The 15142-nt window shown below is 44.4% G+C and overlaps 1 protein-coding gene across 5 annotated transcripts in view; it reads left to right on the top strand.

The window, feature by feature from the left end:
- LOC126484333 (alpha-N-acetylglucosaminidase) overlaps positions 1-15142 on the top strand; it is a 372796-nt gene that overhangs the window by 293599 nt on the left and 64055 nt on the right. For all 5 annotated transcript variants that reach the window (XM_050107785.1, XM_050107782.1, XM_050107780.1 and 2 more), the window contains 2 exons: positions 5458-5551; positions 5631-5801. In XM_050107785.1, the coding sequence (XP_049963742.1) occupies positions 5458-5551; positions 5631-5801 (265 nt within the window). The remainder of the gene's footprint in view (positions 1-5457; positions 5552-5630; positions 5802-15142) is intronic.

Here is a 15142-nt window from a genome sequence, read left to right as displayed (position 1 = left end):
GGCCTGCTAATATGACAGCTGTTGCATCCGCTGCCTGCTGTCTGCATTCCCTGTTGGAACTAATTACTATACAGGCCAGAGCGCAAGACTGTGTTGGCCACATATGTATTGTTAATTGTCTTTTACCTTGCCTTCCGTGTGTATGTGTGGGTGTACAGTTCGAGCAATAATTTTCAGTGTTCTTGGGTTAAAACACTTTTTGGGTTATTGGTCTTTTGAGCTTAATTTTCACGCAAGCAGTGTTAAATCTCTTCTCGAACAACAGCAGGCACTGACTGTTAGTATTTCCAGTTTAGCGACTATATTGGCACAACCTGTGGTCCCAACAACAACGTATTTTCCGCCATTCCCTGTATACAACAATGCATCAGAAGGATGGGATGCTTACAAGAAACGCCAGGCTTTTGGGATAACAGACGGAAACTTCTACTAGGCCCTGTTTTTGTCATGGATTTCACCTTGCATGTATCAGTTGTTGTGTCAGCTCGTCCCCTTACAAGAACCGTGAAGTCTTTCTTTAGATCAGATGTGTGAGTTACTTTCTGCTTATTACTGTAAACGTACTCATGTTATTGCTGCTTGTGTGGAGTTTTACTGCCGGCAAAAGTTGCCAGAACGCTCATACACAGTATGGGCAGAAGAAAAACATGGACTTAGCCATTGTAATTTTGTGTCAAATGTTCATAAAGAATTCAATGCAGGTCAAATAGTTTGTGATGTAATTACATGTTTTGCTCCTGGTAAGGAAGTTTTAGAGTGAGGTCTACAGTGTGAAAATCCTATGCTTATAGAAGTATAAAACATAGCTTAGTCATTTGAAGTTTCACGGGCTGCAGGTAGTCAAATAGAAGCCTGGTCTAAAGTTTCAGAAATCAGTTCCTCTCTCACCCTCCCCCCCCTCTCCCCTCACCCCTCACCCCTCAGCCTTCAGTCAGTTTGAAAAGGAACGTACTGCTTCATTCAACACAAACAGACAACATGTCCCAAGTACTAGGCAACATGTAATAGGTGCCATAAGAAAGGACACATTGCTTCTGTATATAACTCCTTTCTAAACCCGAATGAACATGAAATGAATGTGGGTGTGAATAGTGTGTCAGCAGTGATGGTGTCTCAAAGAAAGTAATACTCTGAAGTGCTTGTCTTAAATCATTGAGAATGCAAATGAACACGGGTGCAGCAGCAACATTGGTGAATTGTCAGGCTTATGTGGTTGTGGGTTATCCCCCTCTGACTCCAGCATCATAGAAGCTGATGAATTACTGTATAACAAACAACAGATTCCTATTCTTGGACAGTTTTCTGCACCTGTGGCTTACAAGGCCATGGTTTGTTCATTAACATTCCTGGTTGTGGACAATGCTTACATGGAAAATCTGTTTGGTTTGGATGCATTTAAATGGTTTGGATTCTCCATTTATGATGAAGTGCATTTGGTTTCTGATCAAGTCCCATATCAAAGGTTAGAGACTCTCTGTGGAAATTTCCTCTCATTTTCTCCAGGGCTGTGTTGTGCAGCAGAATTTCTGGCTCATGTTACGATAAGACAGTCTGCCAGCCCCATTTTTTCCAGGCCTGCCTGGTACCGATAACTTTACAGGATCAAATAAAAGCAGAATTAGATGATCCCCTGGTATGATTTGACCTATTTATTCCATTGAATTATCAGCACCACTGGTGATAGTCAAAACACCTACTGGTAAATTATGCCTCTGCAGTGATTTTAAAAAATCTATTAATGCACAGTCAATCTTTGACACCTATCCTTTGCTGTGCCATGATGAGCTGTTAGCAAAATTATCGGAGGGGGAGGGGGCGTTATTTTTCAAAGATTGATTTAGCAGAGGCATATTTACAGCTGCCACTCATGAGGAATCTAAACTCCTTCTCATTATTAGTACCCTGTTTGGGCTTTATCAATACCAGCATTTGCCTTTTGGTGTGACAAGTGAATCAGCTGTTTTCCTATGCTTCTTCGAGCAACTTATTGCATCAGTTCCAGGCTGCATCAACTATTTAGATGACATAGTAGTCTCTGGTGCTTCTACAGGGGAACATTTGCAGAACCTTGATGCTCTGTTTTCTGTTTTAGAGTCTGTAGGGTTGAAGTGCAATTTGAACAAGCCACAGTTTATTTATTTGGGTTTTGAAGTGTCGTGTGTTGGCAGCAAACTATTGCGCCAACATATTAATGCTGTTGCTGCGTTGCCACACACCATATCTGTAAAGAACTTACAGGCCTTTTAGACAAAATAACTATCACAAATTCATACCAGATGGTGCTGGCACAAGCACTCCATGCATCATTACGTAAAGATGCTACTTCCTACTGGTCACTGGCTTGTGACTGGGCATTCAAGTTGTTGAAATTGAAGCTGCAGTCAGCCCCTTGTTTGGTCACTTTTCAGCCGGGCCAGCACCTTGTGTTAGCCATGGATGTGTGTCAATTTGGTCTTGGTGGCATCCTTGCTCATAGGTATGTGGATGGATCTCAACACTCTGTTTCATATGCCTCTAAATCCTTAAATTCAGTGCAACATAATTATTCACAGATAGAGAAAGAGGCTTTGGAGGTCATGTTTACTCCAAAAAAATTTCATGTTTTTGTGTACGGGTGTTAAGTTTCACCACCTGATCACATAACACAGAACACTGATGTCTCTTTCTAACCCTTCGGCATTTTTTCCAAAGCCGCACATTGCTTACAGTGGCAGACTCTTATTGTGTCATGATATGATTATGAGACACATTTTTTACCTACGGTTAACAGGTGAATGCTGACACCTTATCGCATTTCCCGACTTGTCCAGATCCAAAGTTTTATAAAGAGGAATTGTTTTATTTTCATTTAGTTGTGGAAGCTCAACATGCCGTTGTTGGATTTCGAATCACTGGAACTAAAATTTTGCATTCGTAGCCACGGATCCTGTTTTAAGTAAAGTTGTTTCTTTTGTGCGACATCACTATCTGGAACAAACTTCCTGGCTGTGCTTCTGATCATTTGATAAATTATTTTGCATTATAAAATTGTCTTTCTGCTTGGGAAGGACTGCTGCTGTTAGCTACAGAGGACACTGCTCTCATGGTTGCAGTCCCATCCACCCATTGGGATGAAGTTATGTGTTTATTGCATAAGGACCACTGGGGTGTACAAAAGTGTTTTCACACAGACATGTTTTTTGGTCAGACATTGATTGGGAAACAGCACGAGTTGTTGCAGCCTGCCCACAGTGTGCTTCCCACCAGGCAGCTCCTCATGCTTCTTTGTCACTGTGCCTGGTTCCTCACTAGCCTTGGGAGCAAATTCATGTAGATGTTGCGGGCCTTTTTTTGAATTCATGCTGGTTATTGTAATTGATGCTTGTTCTAAGTTTCCATATATGGTGCACTATCTGCCTTCTTCTGCGGCAGCAACAATGTCAGCTTTGTCCAAAATTTTTGCTGTGGAATGTAAATATTAGTTACTGACAACAGCCCCTGTTCATATCTCTGGAATTCGAAGATTTTTGTAAAAAAAAAGTGACATTCACCATGTCATGGCTCCTCCTTTCCACCCTCAGTTGAACAGGGAAGCAGGACAACTACTATGACCATGTAAGACTCTTATGAAAAAATACGCTTCAGATGTGTTGTTGGAAGTAGCTCTTGACTGGTTCCTCAGGTCGTATAGGTTCACCTGTGTTGATGATAAGAGTCCAGTAGAGTTGTTGCATGGTTGCCAGCCCTGGACACTGCTATGTCTGCTCCAGCCAACCCCTGGCCATCCATTGGCACCGGTGCTGCATTGCTTCTGGCCTGGCGCAGCTGTTTAGGCTTGCAGGTTTGGCTGTTGGCAGAAATGGGAGCCGGCGGTAATCATCCACATGGCTGAGGGAGGCCATCATAACACGTTGAGCAGCTATGACTTGGCATGGGCGCAGGTGCTCACCGGGTGCCTAGCCATCTCCCACGTCGCAGTCAGTGCCTTCACCTTCTCCACTGCTGTTGTCAGTGTCTTCATAACTGTCTCCTATGTGTAGGACCCTGTCTCTCGCACTGTTGTAGCTGAAACCTCCACCACAGCTGCCTCCATCAAAGCTGGCACTGCCTGTTCCACCCATAGCTGCCACGTCTTTCCTTGTGGTTGGTGTCAGATGTGGAAATGGAAGTTGTACTAGTGTTGCATGTCCTACCATATGGCCTCTCACAGGGGGGCGGGTGCCGCACCTGTCCGTGCTTGCCCCATTTTCAACTCTACTCACTAGTGGCAGCACGTCGCATACTGGAACAACTTACGTTGACCACAAAAGATGTGGATGTGAGCACAATGCTCACTTCTTCGCAAAGGAAGAGGACTGCTGTAACTAACAATTTTGTTTGTGCGCTGCTTCATAGTTTGTGCTTGATTTGACCACTAGAGGCCATCTGGCCTGCTAATACAACAGCAGTTGCATGCGCAGCCTTTCGGCCTTGCCCCCAGTTGGAACTAATTACTACATAGGCCGGAGTGCAAGGGTCTGCTGGCCACTTGTCTATTGTTAATTGTATTGTGTCTAGCCTGTGTGTGTACTGTCCGAATAAGAAAGTACAGTGTTCTTGGGTGAGAACAGCAGATGTGTAGTGTTTGAAAGTCTTGCTCTTAATTTGCAACAGGTACGTCCTTAATCTGCCGCTCAAACAACTATCCATTGACTTGATATATGGGATGTGCAGAAAACACTTTCTTCCAGTGCAGTATGTTTGGGTGTCACTATGGAAAATGAGAATGTGAAGTGTTGCTATTTCCTTTCCTTTACTGACCAGTCCTTTCCCTTCCTAGAGTTGTCTCTTGGATAAAAAATTGAATTTCCCATTTTTTCATTTTACTCTCTTACAAATCTTTTTCTTGGTTTCATGTTGTTGTATTGCTCCAGGAAGAGAAATGAGATTTAATTTCTAACATAAGTGAATTCAGTATGCTACCAGTCTTTTTTTAAGTAAAGTATTACTGTATTTGGGTTTGTGTATAGTTGTAGTCCTCATCAACAGTATTCTTTAATTATATGTATGTAGAACATCTCAGTGATATTTATGGTGCCAGCTGAATTTCACACTGGTATCAATGCCATAGAAGTGCAAGGTGCATGTGGAATAGAATGATAGACAAATACTGAATATGTGTACATCAGTCATTCATGAGAAATACATCTGACAACTGATTTATACATGCAAGAAAGTGTAATTCAATTTTAGGGTGATGTAAACAGATAGTTATTTTAGAAAAGCTGCTAAATTATGTTCTCAAAGATTACTTTATTTTATCAATAAAGTAAAATATTATAATGAATCCATATGTTAAGTTCATTATTAATTTCACATAACTCTTAATATCCTTATCATCCTGAATAAAGATTACAGATTTATCATCTACCTTTATTTAAATAAAAGTTGATGAAATAAGAGATTCTGTTTGTTAAATCATTTTTCTTTTCATTCTAGGAGGAGTCTCTGTATGAATACAATGCACGCAACCAGATAACTCTTTGGGGACCTGATGGAGAAATAACTGATTATGCTACCAAGCAGTGGTCAGGTGAGACTTGTAGATAGCTGAATTTTACTAAGAAAGCTCTGACATGTATGAAATTACTGAAGAATCTTTAAATTTCCAGGGATTGTGTCTCATTACTACGCACCAAGATGGCAGTTTTTTATAGAAGCTCTCAATGATACCCTTTTAAACAATGTAACATTTAATATAACAACATTTAGGGAAGATCTTTTCAGCCAAGTTGAAGAGCCATTTACATTAGATACTTCAGAATTCCCCGACACACCACAAGGTAAGTGGCGGCAATTATTTTCTTTCTGAATTGATCATCTAAAATCAACAGTGATGGTGCAGCTGTTATTAATATTATTTCACTTGATCAGTATGGTGACGGTGAAGGTGGTGGTAATGAAGATGGTGATAGAAGATATTTATTGCTATATTGAAAAAATGAATGCAAATAAATACAGCATAGATACTAACAAGATGAAGCAAAATTGAACTACTGTACACTGAACCCACAGATTGCCTGTTGACGTCTCTTTCAGATTCTTTGCTCGATGTTTATGATTATTCTGAAGTTTTGTCAGCATGAGTGGCTTCCATTGTTAAAACTTCACGCCCCCCCCCCCCCCTCCCCCAAATTGCTGGTGACAGCCTGGAGCTCATGGCCGCAGATTATATTATGTACCTGGTGTGCCAATGTCCGAGGGCTTTCCCATTGTCATTACTGCTGCTGTTCTCCCCTTACTACTTGCAATGGCTTTTGCTTTATATCAAGAATCCAAGATGGCCTCCCACCAAGTGTGCTTCGCCACGACCAGTTTCTTCACCTGTTCCAGTCTGCAATACTGCTTATCTTCAGTGATCCTAGTGTTGATAGATTGTCCAGTTATTCCAACATAGACTTTCTCCATGCACAAGGTATGCAATATATTGCAAGTAGATCCCTTGTCTTCTTTGCCAATCTTAGACACTCTCTGATAATCTTTGTCAGCTTATAAATAATTTTACACCATATTTGCGCAATATACAGCTGATTCTGCCCATCACCTTGGGCATGTATGGCTGTAAGGCCATACTTCATGTTTCTTCTTCCAATGTGTCACTTCGCAGAGTGTGAAGGTGCATTTATACAGGCCATAAAAATTTCATATTGCTGGTAGTATATCATGAAACTATTGTTCGGCAGTATTGTAGCCACATGAATTTCAGCTACATGTACTCAACTTTACTGCCTACTATTGCCAGGTAGCGTTTCCAGTAACACATTTCTGGACCATTAGTGTTTACAAGGGGCCATGCTGTTACCACTAAATGGATAAACGCGAGCTTGCGAAACTGAGTGCAGTCCTATTGCTTTTGCATCACACAAGAAATCAAGTTGAAAAGAACAAGAGAAACCAGGCTTTGAGTATGCATTGCTCTTTAAGTAAGCAGAACGCTTCAGAAAATTTAGTTAGTGAACTGGTGCTGGATACATACCTGCTCCTGAATTTTAACAGAATGGTGGAATACGATTTTGAATATCTCATACAAATAATTTCTCTGAGAATTGCTAATATTGATGCAAATTTAAGGCAGTGTACATCGATGACAACCTGATTAGCAATCACTTTCAATTTTTAGCTACTGATGATTTACGCAGAACTTTAGTGTATTTTTTTAAAGATCACTATTCTTCAATAAACCTCATGGTATCAGAAGTGTGCAATACCCGGTGGGTACATCTTGAGACAGTATGAAACTTGTGGCAGCATTTCCACTCTTCCAATGCAAATTTTGTATCTCATATTTAGCATAGGTATGAAGACTTTGAAATTTTTTGTATGCTTCATCAAATGTGATTCTGAGCTCATCAGCAACAGCTAACTGTTATTTCATATTGTAGTCTTAACATACAATCATTTCGACATCCCATAGATCCAGTAGTAGATGAATCACATTTATAAAATTCATAATTCTCTCATTTCTCTACTTCTCCATTACTGTACACAACAAGTTTATGACAACAAACTACTACATAACAAGTGACTTTTACTTTAATTTATTTATTTATTGGGTTTTAGGTGGTATCCACCTATTAACAAGCATTTATACATTTTAGAGGTTAAATGTAATCATCTTGTCTTAAAACTGAAATTAAATATTAAAGTGATAAACATGTATAAATGGGTAAATACACAGATATAACCATTTGAGAGAATATGTGGCTATATGTACGCATGCGAGCTTTTGAACAAAAGCAAAATGTTATTTAACTTTTTATACCTGGGATCCACAGTCATGTAGAACTTTATAAAAGACATCATATTTACACCAGTGACTGTAACTATTTATTTCACGATTGCAGTTTCGGCCTTAGGCCATTGTCAAGTGAATATGTTATGGCTATTAGGCCGTGTCAGCCTAAAATGAGCTGACACATTTATATGTCCCCCCAGGGGGTCCACAACTCTTTTGTGGATACGTGCATAGCGAGCACGGGACCGCAAGCTAATGTGGCCCTCCGTCCTTTTCGGGCTGCATACCTTCCTTTTCCGCATCCTTCCCCATCCCCCATCTTCGCCCCCCCCCCCCCCCCCCCCCTCACCTCTGCCTCTTTCCTTCCCTTTCTCCCCTTCTGGGAGTATGTTTTGTGCCTACGTCTGGAGACGGACATTCGAAATTGTAACACATTCTTTGCTTTCTCTGCTTGCCAGTCTTTGTCCTTCCTTTGTCCTTCTCTTTTCCTTACCTCTTCTCTTTGCCCTTTTCTCCACTGCGGCATTTGAGACCTCTCTTCTTTCCTTTCCCTTTGTTTTTCCCCTTTCTCTTTTTTCCTCCCTGTGCATGTCTGATGGCCGACCCACGCATTTCCATGCGTAGCCGATGACAGGGTAATGCGTAATTCCCTGCCCTGGGTAGACAGGTAGGACACGTACGTACCCCCTGGTAACGGCGAGGCCCAGGAAGGGGCTATTACCCGAGCTGATACCTTCCGAAAGTGCCGATTGGTCCCTCCGTCCGTTTCTCGGGAGGTGTGACCTGAGGTGTGAACAATCACCTAAGGCGGGAGTGCCCTCAGAGAGGGCCCCCACAAGGATGGAGCGCGCCATCGGAGACGCCGGTAATCATGGGGGATACTTTCACAATGGTTTCCTCATCTTCTACTATGTCTGCTCACAAGCGTAAGTTCAATGAGTCTCAGCCACAGACAGTCCTTCCATTGTTGCCACAGTTCCTTGTTGTTTCTCGGTCTGACGAAGGTCACGACTTCTCCACGGTCAACCCTTTCATTATTCAGAAAGGTGTCGACGCAATTGCAGGTCATGTAAAGTCTTGTTCCAGATTACGAAATGGCACCTTGTTGTTAGAAACAGTCAGTGCCCTCCAGGCACAAAAATTGTTGTGTACTTCACTGCTACACACCTTCCCTGTCCGGGTGGAAGCGCACCGCACTTTAAATTCCTTACGTGGGGTCGTTTATACCCGCTCCCTCGACGGATTGTCCGACGAGGAAATTCAACACTACCGGTCTGACCAGGGCATAACGGCTGTTCATAGAGTCATGAAAAGGGTTGACACGAACATCATTCCAACCCGTACTGTCTTCTTGATATTTGACAAAGTTCAGCTCCCATCGAAAATCAAAGCGGGCTGTGAGATTTCCGTTCGCCCTTACATCCCAAACCCTACGCGTTGCTATCGGTGTCAGCGTTTCAATTACACCAGCCAGTCCTGTTCCAATCCGGCCAAATGTGTTACGTGTGGCAAGGATGCCCATGACGGTGCTTGTCTACCTCCATCCCCTCGTTGCATCAACTGTATGGGTGACCACGTTGTTTCCTCTCGCGATTGCCCCATTTTTAAAGACGAAAAGCTCATTCAGGAAATCAGAGTGAAGGAAAAGGTGTCGACCTTTGCTGCTCGAAAATGATTCGCCAGTCGAAAGCCCACCGTGCCTCAGAAAGGAAAATACAGCACTGTCCTTGCTTCTCCTCAGCCAACAAAGGAGGCGGCCACGCAGACTTGTGACCTCACCTTTAGTGCCACGGTCGTCAGATCGGCCAGCACAAAGATCGCCCGTTCAACCTCACCACTTTCGTCTGCCCACTCTCCGGCTCACCCTTCGTCGAGTTCTGCTAAATCTCGACCCCACAAGTCAGACACCAAGACTTCGAAAAAAGAGCATACTCATGAAGAGTTTTTACGTACGGCAACTTCCCAACCATCGGTTCCTCCTTCCTCTAAACATCATACTTCCAAGAAGGCTACAAAGAAACCCAGTTCCTCTCCTTCTCCGCCAAGGCGTGTCCCATCTACAGCACCACCTGGCGGAAATCGCCCTCGGCCGTCTTCTGTGTCGCCGAGGCGCACTGTTGGCGGCGGATAAACCGGCCGATCGCTGGTGGCAGGAGCTGCTCCTGACCAACCTATGGATCAGGATCTTCTGCCTTCGGCTGAATGCCATTCCATGCTGTCGGTCGCAAGCTCAGAGCAGTCGTTGAGTTGACAGCGACCTTGGTCACATTCCTCCATTTTCTGTTCACCCTATGTCCATTATCCACTGAAATATCCGCGGTATTCGAGCCAATCGGGATGAATTGTCGATCCTCTTACGATCCTACTCGCCGGTCATCTTCTGTCTTCAGGAAACAAAGCTGCGTCCTCATGACCGCTTTGTTCTCCCTCATTTTCAGTCCGTCCGATATGATCTCCCCTCTGTTGAAGGCACTCCAGCACATGGAGGACTCATGATTCTTCTCCATGAAACTCTCCATTATCACCCAATCCATTTAAACACTTCCTTCCAAGCTGTCGCCATCCGTCTTTCCCTTTCCGGATACACGTTCTCTCTTTGTACTGTATACATTCCATCGTCCACACCAATGGCACAAGCTGATCTCCTTCATCTTCTTGGTCAGCTTCCACCCCCATATTTGCTGGTTGGGGATCTCCACATCCTTGTCCACGTGGCTCACTATTGCTAGACGTCTTCCACCAAGCAGATCTAGTTTGCCTCAACACTGGGGTCCCTACATTTATGTCTGCCTCCACGACAAATTTATCTCATTTGGACCTTGCGGTCGGTACTGTTCCGCTAGCTCGGCGCTTCGAATGGTTCGCCCTTGATGATACACACTCGAGTGACCACTTTCCATGTGTCCTTAGACTGCAGCCTCAACTGCCATGTATGCGCCCCGACGCTGGAAGTTTACCCAAGCCGATTGGACACTTTTTTCGTCTCTAGCGACGTTCGATGACCGTCACTTTCCTAGCGTCGACGATGAGGTCACACATACTACAGACATTATTCTTACTGCTGCAGAACGTTCAGTACTACGCACCTCCGAATTGCCCCGGCGTCCCCCAGTTCCTTGGTTGAACGAGGCATGCCATGATGCAATACGTGAGCGGCGACGTGCTCTTCGCGTTTTCTGCCACCATCCTACTTTGGCCAACTGTTTCCGCTATAAGCAGTTCCGTGCGCGATGCTGTCGTGTCATCTGCGGTAGCAAGAAGGCAAGCTGGGACTTCTTTACTACCTCATTTAACACCTTCACTCCCTCCTCGGAAGTTTGGAGTTGGATTCGACGGTTATGTGGCGCGCCTAGTTTCTGCCCAGTCTCTGGGCTCACTGTCGCGCATGGACCCCGTCGCAATTTCTAACTCATTGCGTCAACACTTTGCTGAGATTTCGAGCTCTTCAAATTACCCACCAGCGGTTCTCCTGAAGAAACGCGCTGCGGAAGTGCAACCTCTTGCTTTCTCCTCTCAAAATCGCGAAAGCTATAATACTGTTTTCTCCATGCGGGAACTCCAACGTGCACTCTCTTCTTCTCGCTCCTCCGCCCCAGGACCGGATGGTATCCACATCAAAATGTTGCTGCATTTATCAACCCATAGTCTGCGTTACCTCCTTCGCCTTTATAATCAAATTTGGACTGACAGTACTTTTCCCAGACAATGGAGGGAAGCTATCGTCGTTCCTGTTCTGAAACCTGGAAAGGACAAACATGTCCCCTCTAGCTATCGCCCCATTTATCTCACAACTAGTGTCTGTAAGGTTTTTGAGCGTATGGTGATTTGCCGTTTAGCTTGGTGGCTGGAGTCCCGCAGTCTTTTAACATCTGCCCAATGCGGTTTCCAAAAGCATCGTTCTGCAGTTGACCATCTTGTTGCTCTCTCCACTTATATCATGAACAATTTTCTTCGGAAACGCCAAACGGTAGCAAAATTTTTTGATCTGGAGAGAGCATATGATACCTGTTGGAGGACAGGCATCCTCCGCGCACTGTTCTCTTGGGGCTTTCGAGGTCGGCTGCCCCTTTTTCTTCGCGAATTTATGGCAGAGCGCCCATTTAGAGTGCGGGTGAACACTACTCTCTCCCGTACTTTCTCCCAAGAAAATGAGGTACCCCAGGGCTCCGTGCTAAGTGTTGTACTGTTTGCCATTGCCATAAATCCAATTATGGATTGTCTCCTTCCTGATGTCTCGGGCTTCCTCTTTGTGGACAATTTTGCGATCTACTACAGCTCTCAACGGACCAGCCTTCTTGAACGACGTCTTCAAGGCTGTCTTGATCGCCTCCACTCTTGGAGCATCAAAACAGGCTTCCGCTTTTCCCCCAGTAAGACCGTTTGTGTTAATTTTTGGCGTCGTACGGGACTTTCTTCCACCTTCCTTACATCTAGGACCTGTCAACCTTCCGTTTTCGGACGTCGCTAAATTCTTGGGTCTTATGTTTGACAGAAAACTGTGCTGGTCCTATCTTTCGGCTCGCTGTCTGCGATCCATCAACACCCTCCGTGTCCTGCATGGTACCTCCTGGGGAGCAGACCGAGTGGTCCTTCTCCGCCTCTATCGCGCCTTAGTGCGCTCGAAATTGGACTATGGAAGCATAGTTTACTCCTCTGCTCGGCCGTCTATTCTTCGACGTCTCGGCTCTATCCACCACCGTGGATTACGTTTAGTGTCTGGAGCTTTTTACACCCGCCCTGTGGAAAGCCTTTATGCTGAGACTGCTGAACCTTCACTGTCCAATCGGCGAGCAGTCCTTCTGAGTCGTTATGCTAGCCATCTGTCTTCCACGCCTGCAAATCCGGCCCATGACATTTTTTTCGACACCTCCTTGGATTTAGGGTATGCAGGCCGCCCTTCCTCTTACTACTGCCGGGAATCTGTTTCCGTCAACTGCTCCATTCTCTTTCTTTCCGCTTACCTAAAACGTTCTTGACAACTTGGGGTACAGCACCGCCTTGGCTCCGTCCCCGGACCTGCCTGCTCCGTGACCTTTGTCAATTTCCCAAGGATGGTACCCCTTCACTTGTTTATTGTCGGGCATTTGCTGCTCTATGTGCACAAATTAAGGAAGCCACATTTATTTACACTGATGGCTCGAAAACATCATTAGGTGTAGGGAGTGCCTATATTATTGGCGACACCCCAAATCGATTTCGGCTTCCCGACCAGTGTTCGGTTTATACTGCAGAGCTTTACGCTGTTCTCCAGGCTGTCCAATACATCCGTCACCATCAGTGGATACAGTATGTTATCTGTTCAGACTCTCTCAGCTCTCTCCTCAGTCTCCAAGCTCTGTACCCTGTCCACCCTCTGGTCCACTGGATTCAGGACTGCCTCCACTTGCTCCACTTGGGAGGCGTCTCTGTGGCGTTCCTCTGGATCCCAGGACACGTTGGTATCTGTGGAAATGAGGCGGCCGATATAGCGGCCAAGACTGCAGTCTCTCTTCTTCAGCCAGCTATTCGCACGATTCCCTTCACCGATCTACGGAGTGTTTTATGTCGTCGTGTTACTCTTTCATGGCACGCACATTGGTCAACACTTCCCAATACTAAATTGCGGGATGTGAAAGCTCTTCCCTGTGCTTGGACCTCTTCCCCCTGAACGCGTCGTCGGGAGGAGGTAATTTTAACTAGACTCCGGATAGGGCACTGTCTTTTTAGCCATCGACATCTTTTAAGTGGTGATCCTCCCCCACTCTGTCCCCACTGCTCTCAGCTGTGGACGGTAAGACACCTTTTACTTGAGTGCCCCTATTTTACTTCGTTACGCACTCGTCTACAGCTGTCGCCTGATATATCTTCCATTTCAGCAGATGACACGCGCTCAGCCGATCGCGTTCTCGAGTTTATTAGTGCCAGTGAGATGACGTCAGTCATTTGAAGCTCTTTTTGGGGACAACCAACCCCCTTCTATAGTGGTTTTTTTAAGCTCTCCCTCTATTTTTTGTTTCTCCAATTTTTTGAGTTTCGTTCCCATTTCTGCCTTTTCCTAAGTCACAGACTGGGCGCTAATGACCGTAGCAGTTTTGCGCCCTAAAACAAAAAAAACAAAAAAACAAAAATTATATGTCATTGTCTTTACTATTAAATACATTGGTGATGCTGTTACATAGTGCGAGCACACATTTCCATGTCATACATATGGATATGCAATACATATGGATATGCATATGAGTGCATATATGACTAGTGATGGGCCAACGAACATGAGTGTCTACAGACTATGTTGTTGTATGACATATGGATATGTGTGCTCGCACTATGTAACAGCATCACCAATGTATTTAATAGTAAAGACTATGACATATAAATGTGTCAGCTCATTTTAGGTTGACATGGCCTAATAACCATAACATCTTCACTTGATAATGGCCTAAAGCCAAAATTGCAATCGTGAAATAAAAAAAGTATTACAGTCACTGGCGTAAATATGAAGTCTTTTACAAAATGATATTGTTTTTGCTTAGATGCGTGACTGCAGCACTGTCAGTGAGAGAAGTAGGAAACGAAGGTGAGAGCGAGAGGGAAGCCTTTACAGGCAAGGACAGAAATAGAACTTTCCCTCCAATATGAAATATTGTCAACCCTTGTGGTGAACAACACTGCCTACCTTTCAGGAATATGTTGGCAGCTATCTGCAACAGCTCGAAACGTCAACAATATTGCCCAGCCATACTGCAAAATTGCTGTCCATTGCAGCCTCAGCACAGCAATGTTGATGGCAATGCTGTTGAATCAAAATGGTGTTGTAAAATATATCCATTGAAATACACCTTTAGATTTTGTGACACTTCTTTTGTAACTGGTGGTGTACCCATTGCTCTTTGGAATGGTTTCCAGGTGTAATAGGAAAAACTTATTCATTTGAGTGTGGGCTGGATTCTTTAGATGGAGTAAAGGGGGGGAAGGGGGGGGTGGGGTGGAAAGCAGTAGAGGCAGAGAGGCAGATTTGCATAAGGATACGAACCTTCTTTATTGTTTCTTTACTAGTTTATACAGCTTCAGTCCAACCTTCTAACTGGTCACAAGTGGCTGTGGACAAGCTTGAGAAGAAACACATCAAGTCTTAGTTATTCCATCCAGCTGGCACAGTCATTGCAGTGTGTTTCCTTCTGCATGTAATATTCCACACTGAATGGCAGGCATAGTCATGGCCAGAGGCGCAAGTGTGAAGAACTGCTTACTCTGCGGTATTCCAATTCAGCATGCCGACTTGCAGCGATGGACCAGGGTCACCAGACGTGGGCTTTGCTGCCGGAAGCGATTTAGCAGCAGTGACAGACATAGCAGCAGGTCAGGGTGCTGCCCATAGTCTGTCTCTGAACTGTTGACTGGAGAGCAGCA

Source organism: Schistocerca serialis, chromosome 6, assembly GCF_023864345.2.
Source record: "Schistocerca serialis cubense isolate TAMUIC-IGC-003099 chromosome 6, iqSchSeri2.2, whole genome shotgun sequence".
In the NCBI taxonomy this organism is placed as follows: domain Eukaryota; kingdom Metazoa; phylum Arthropoda; class Insecta; order Orthoptera; family Acrididae; genus Schistocerca; species Schistocerca serialis.
The sequence above is the reverse complement of the archived record's forward strand: the minus strand, read 5'-3'. Positions and strand labels throughout refer to the sequence as shown.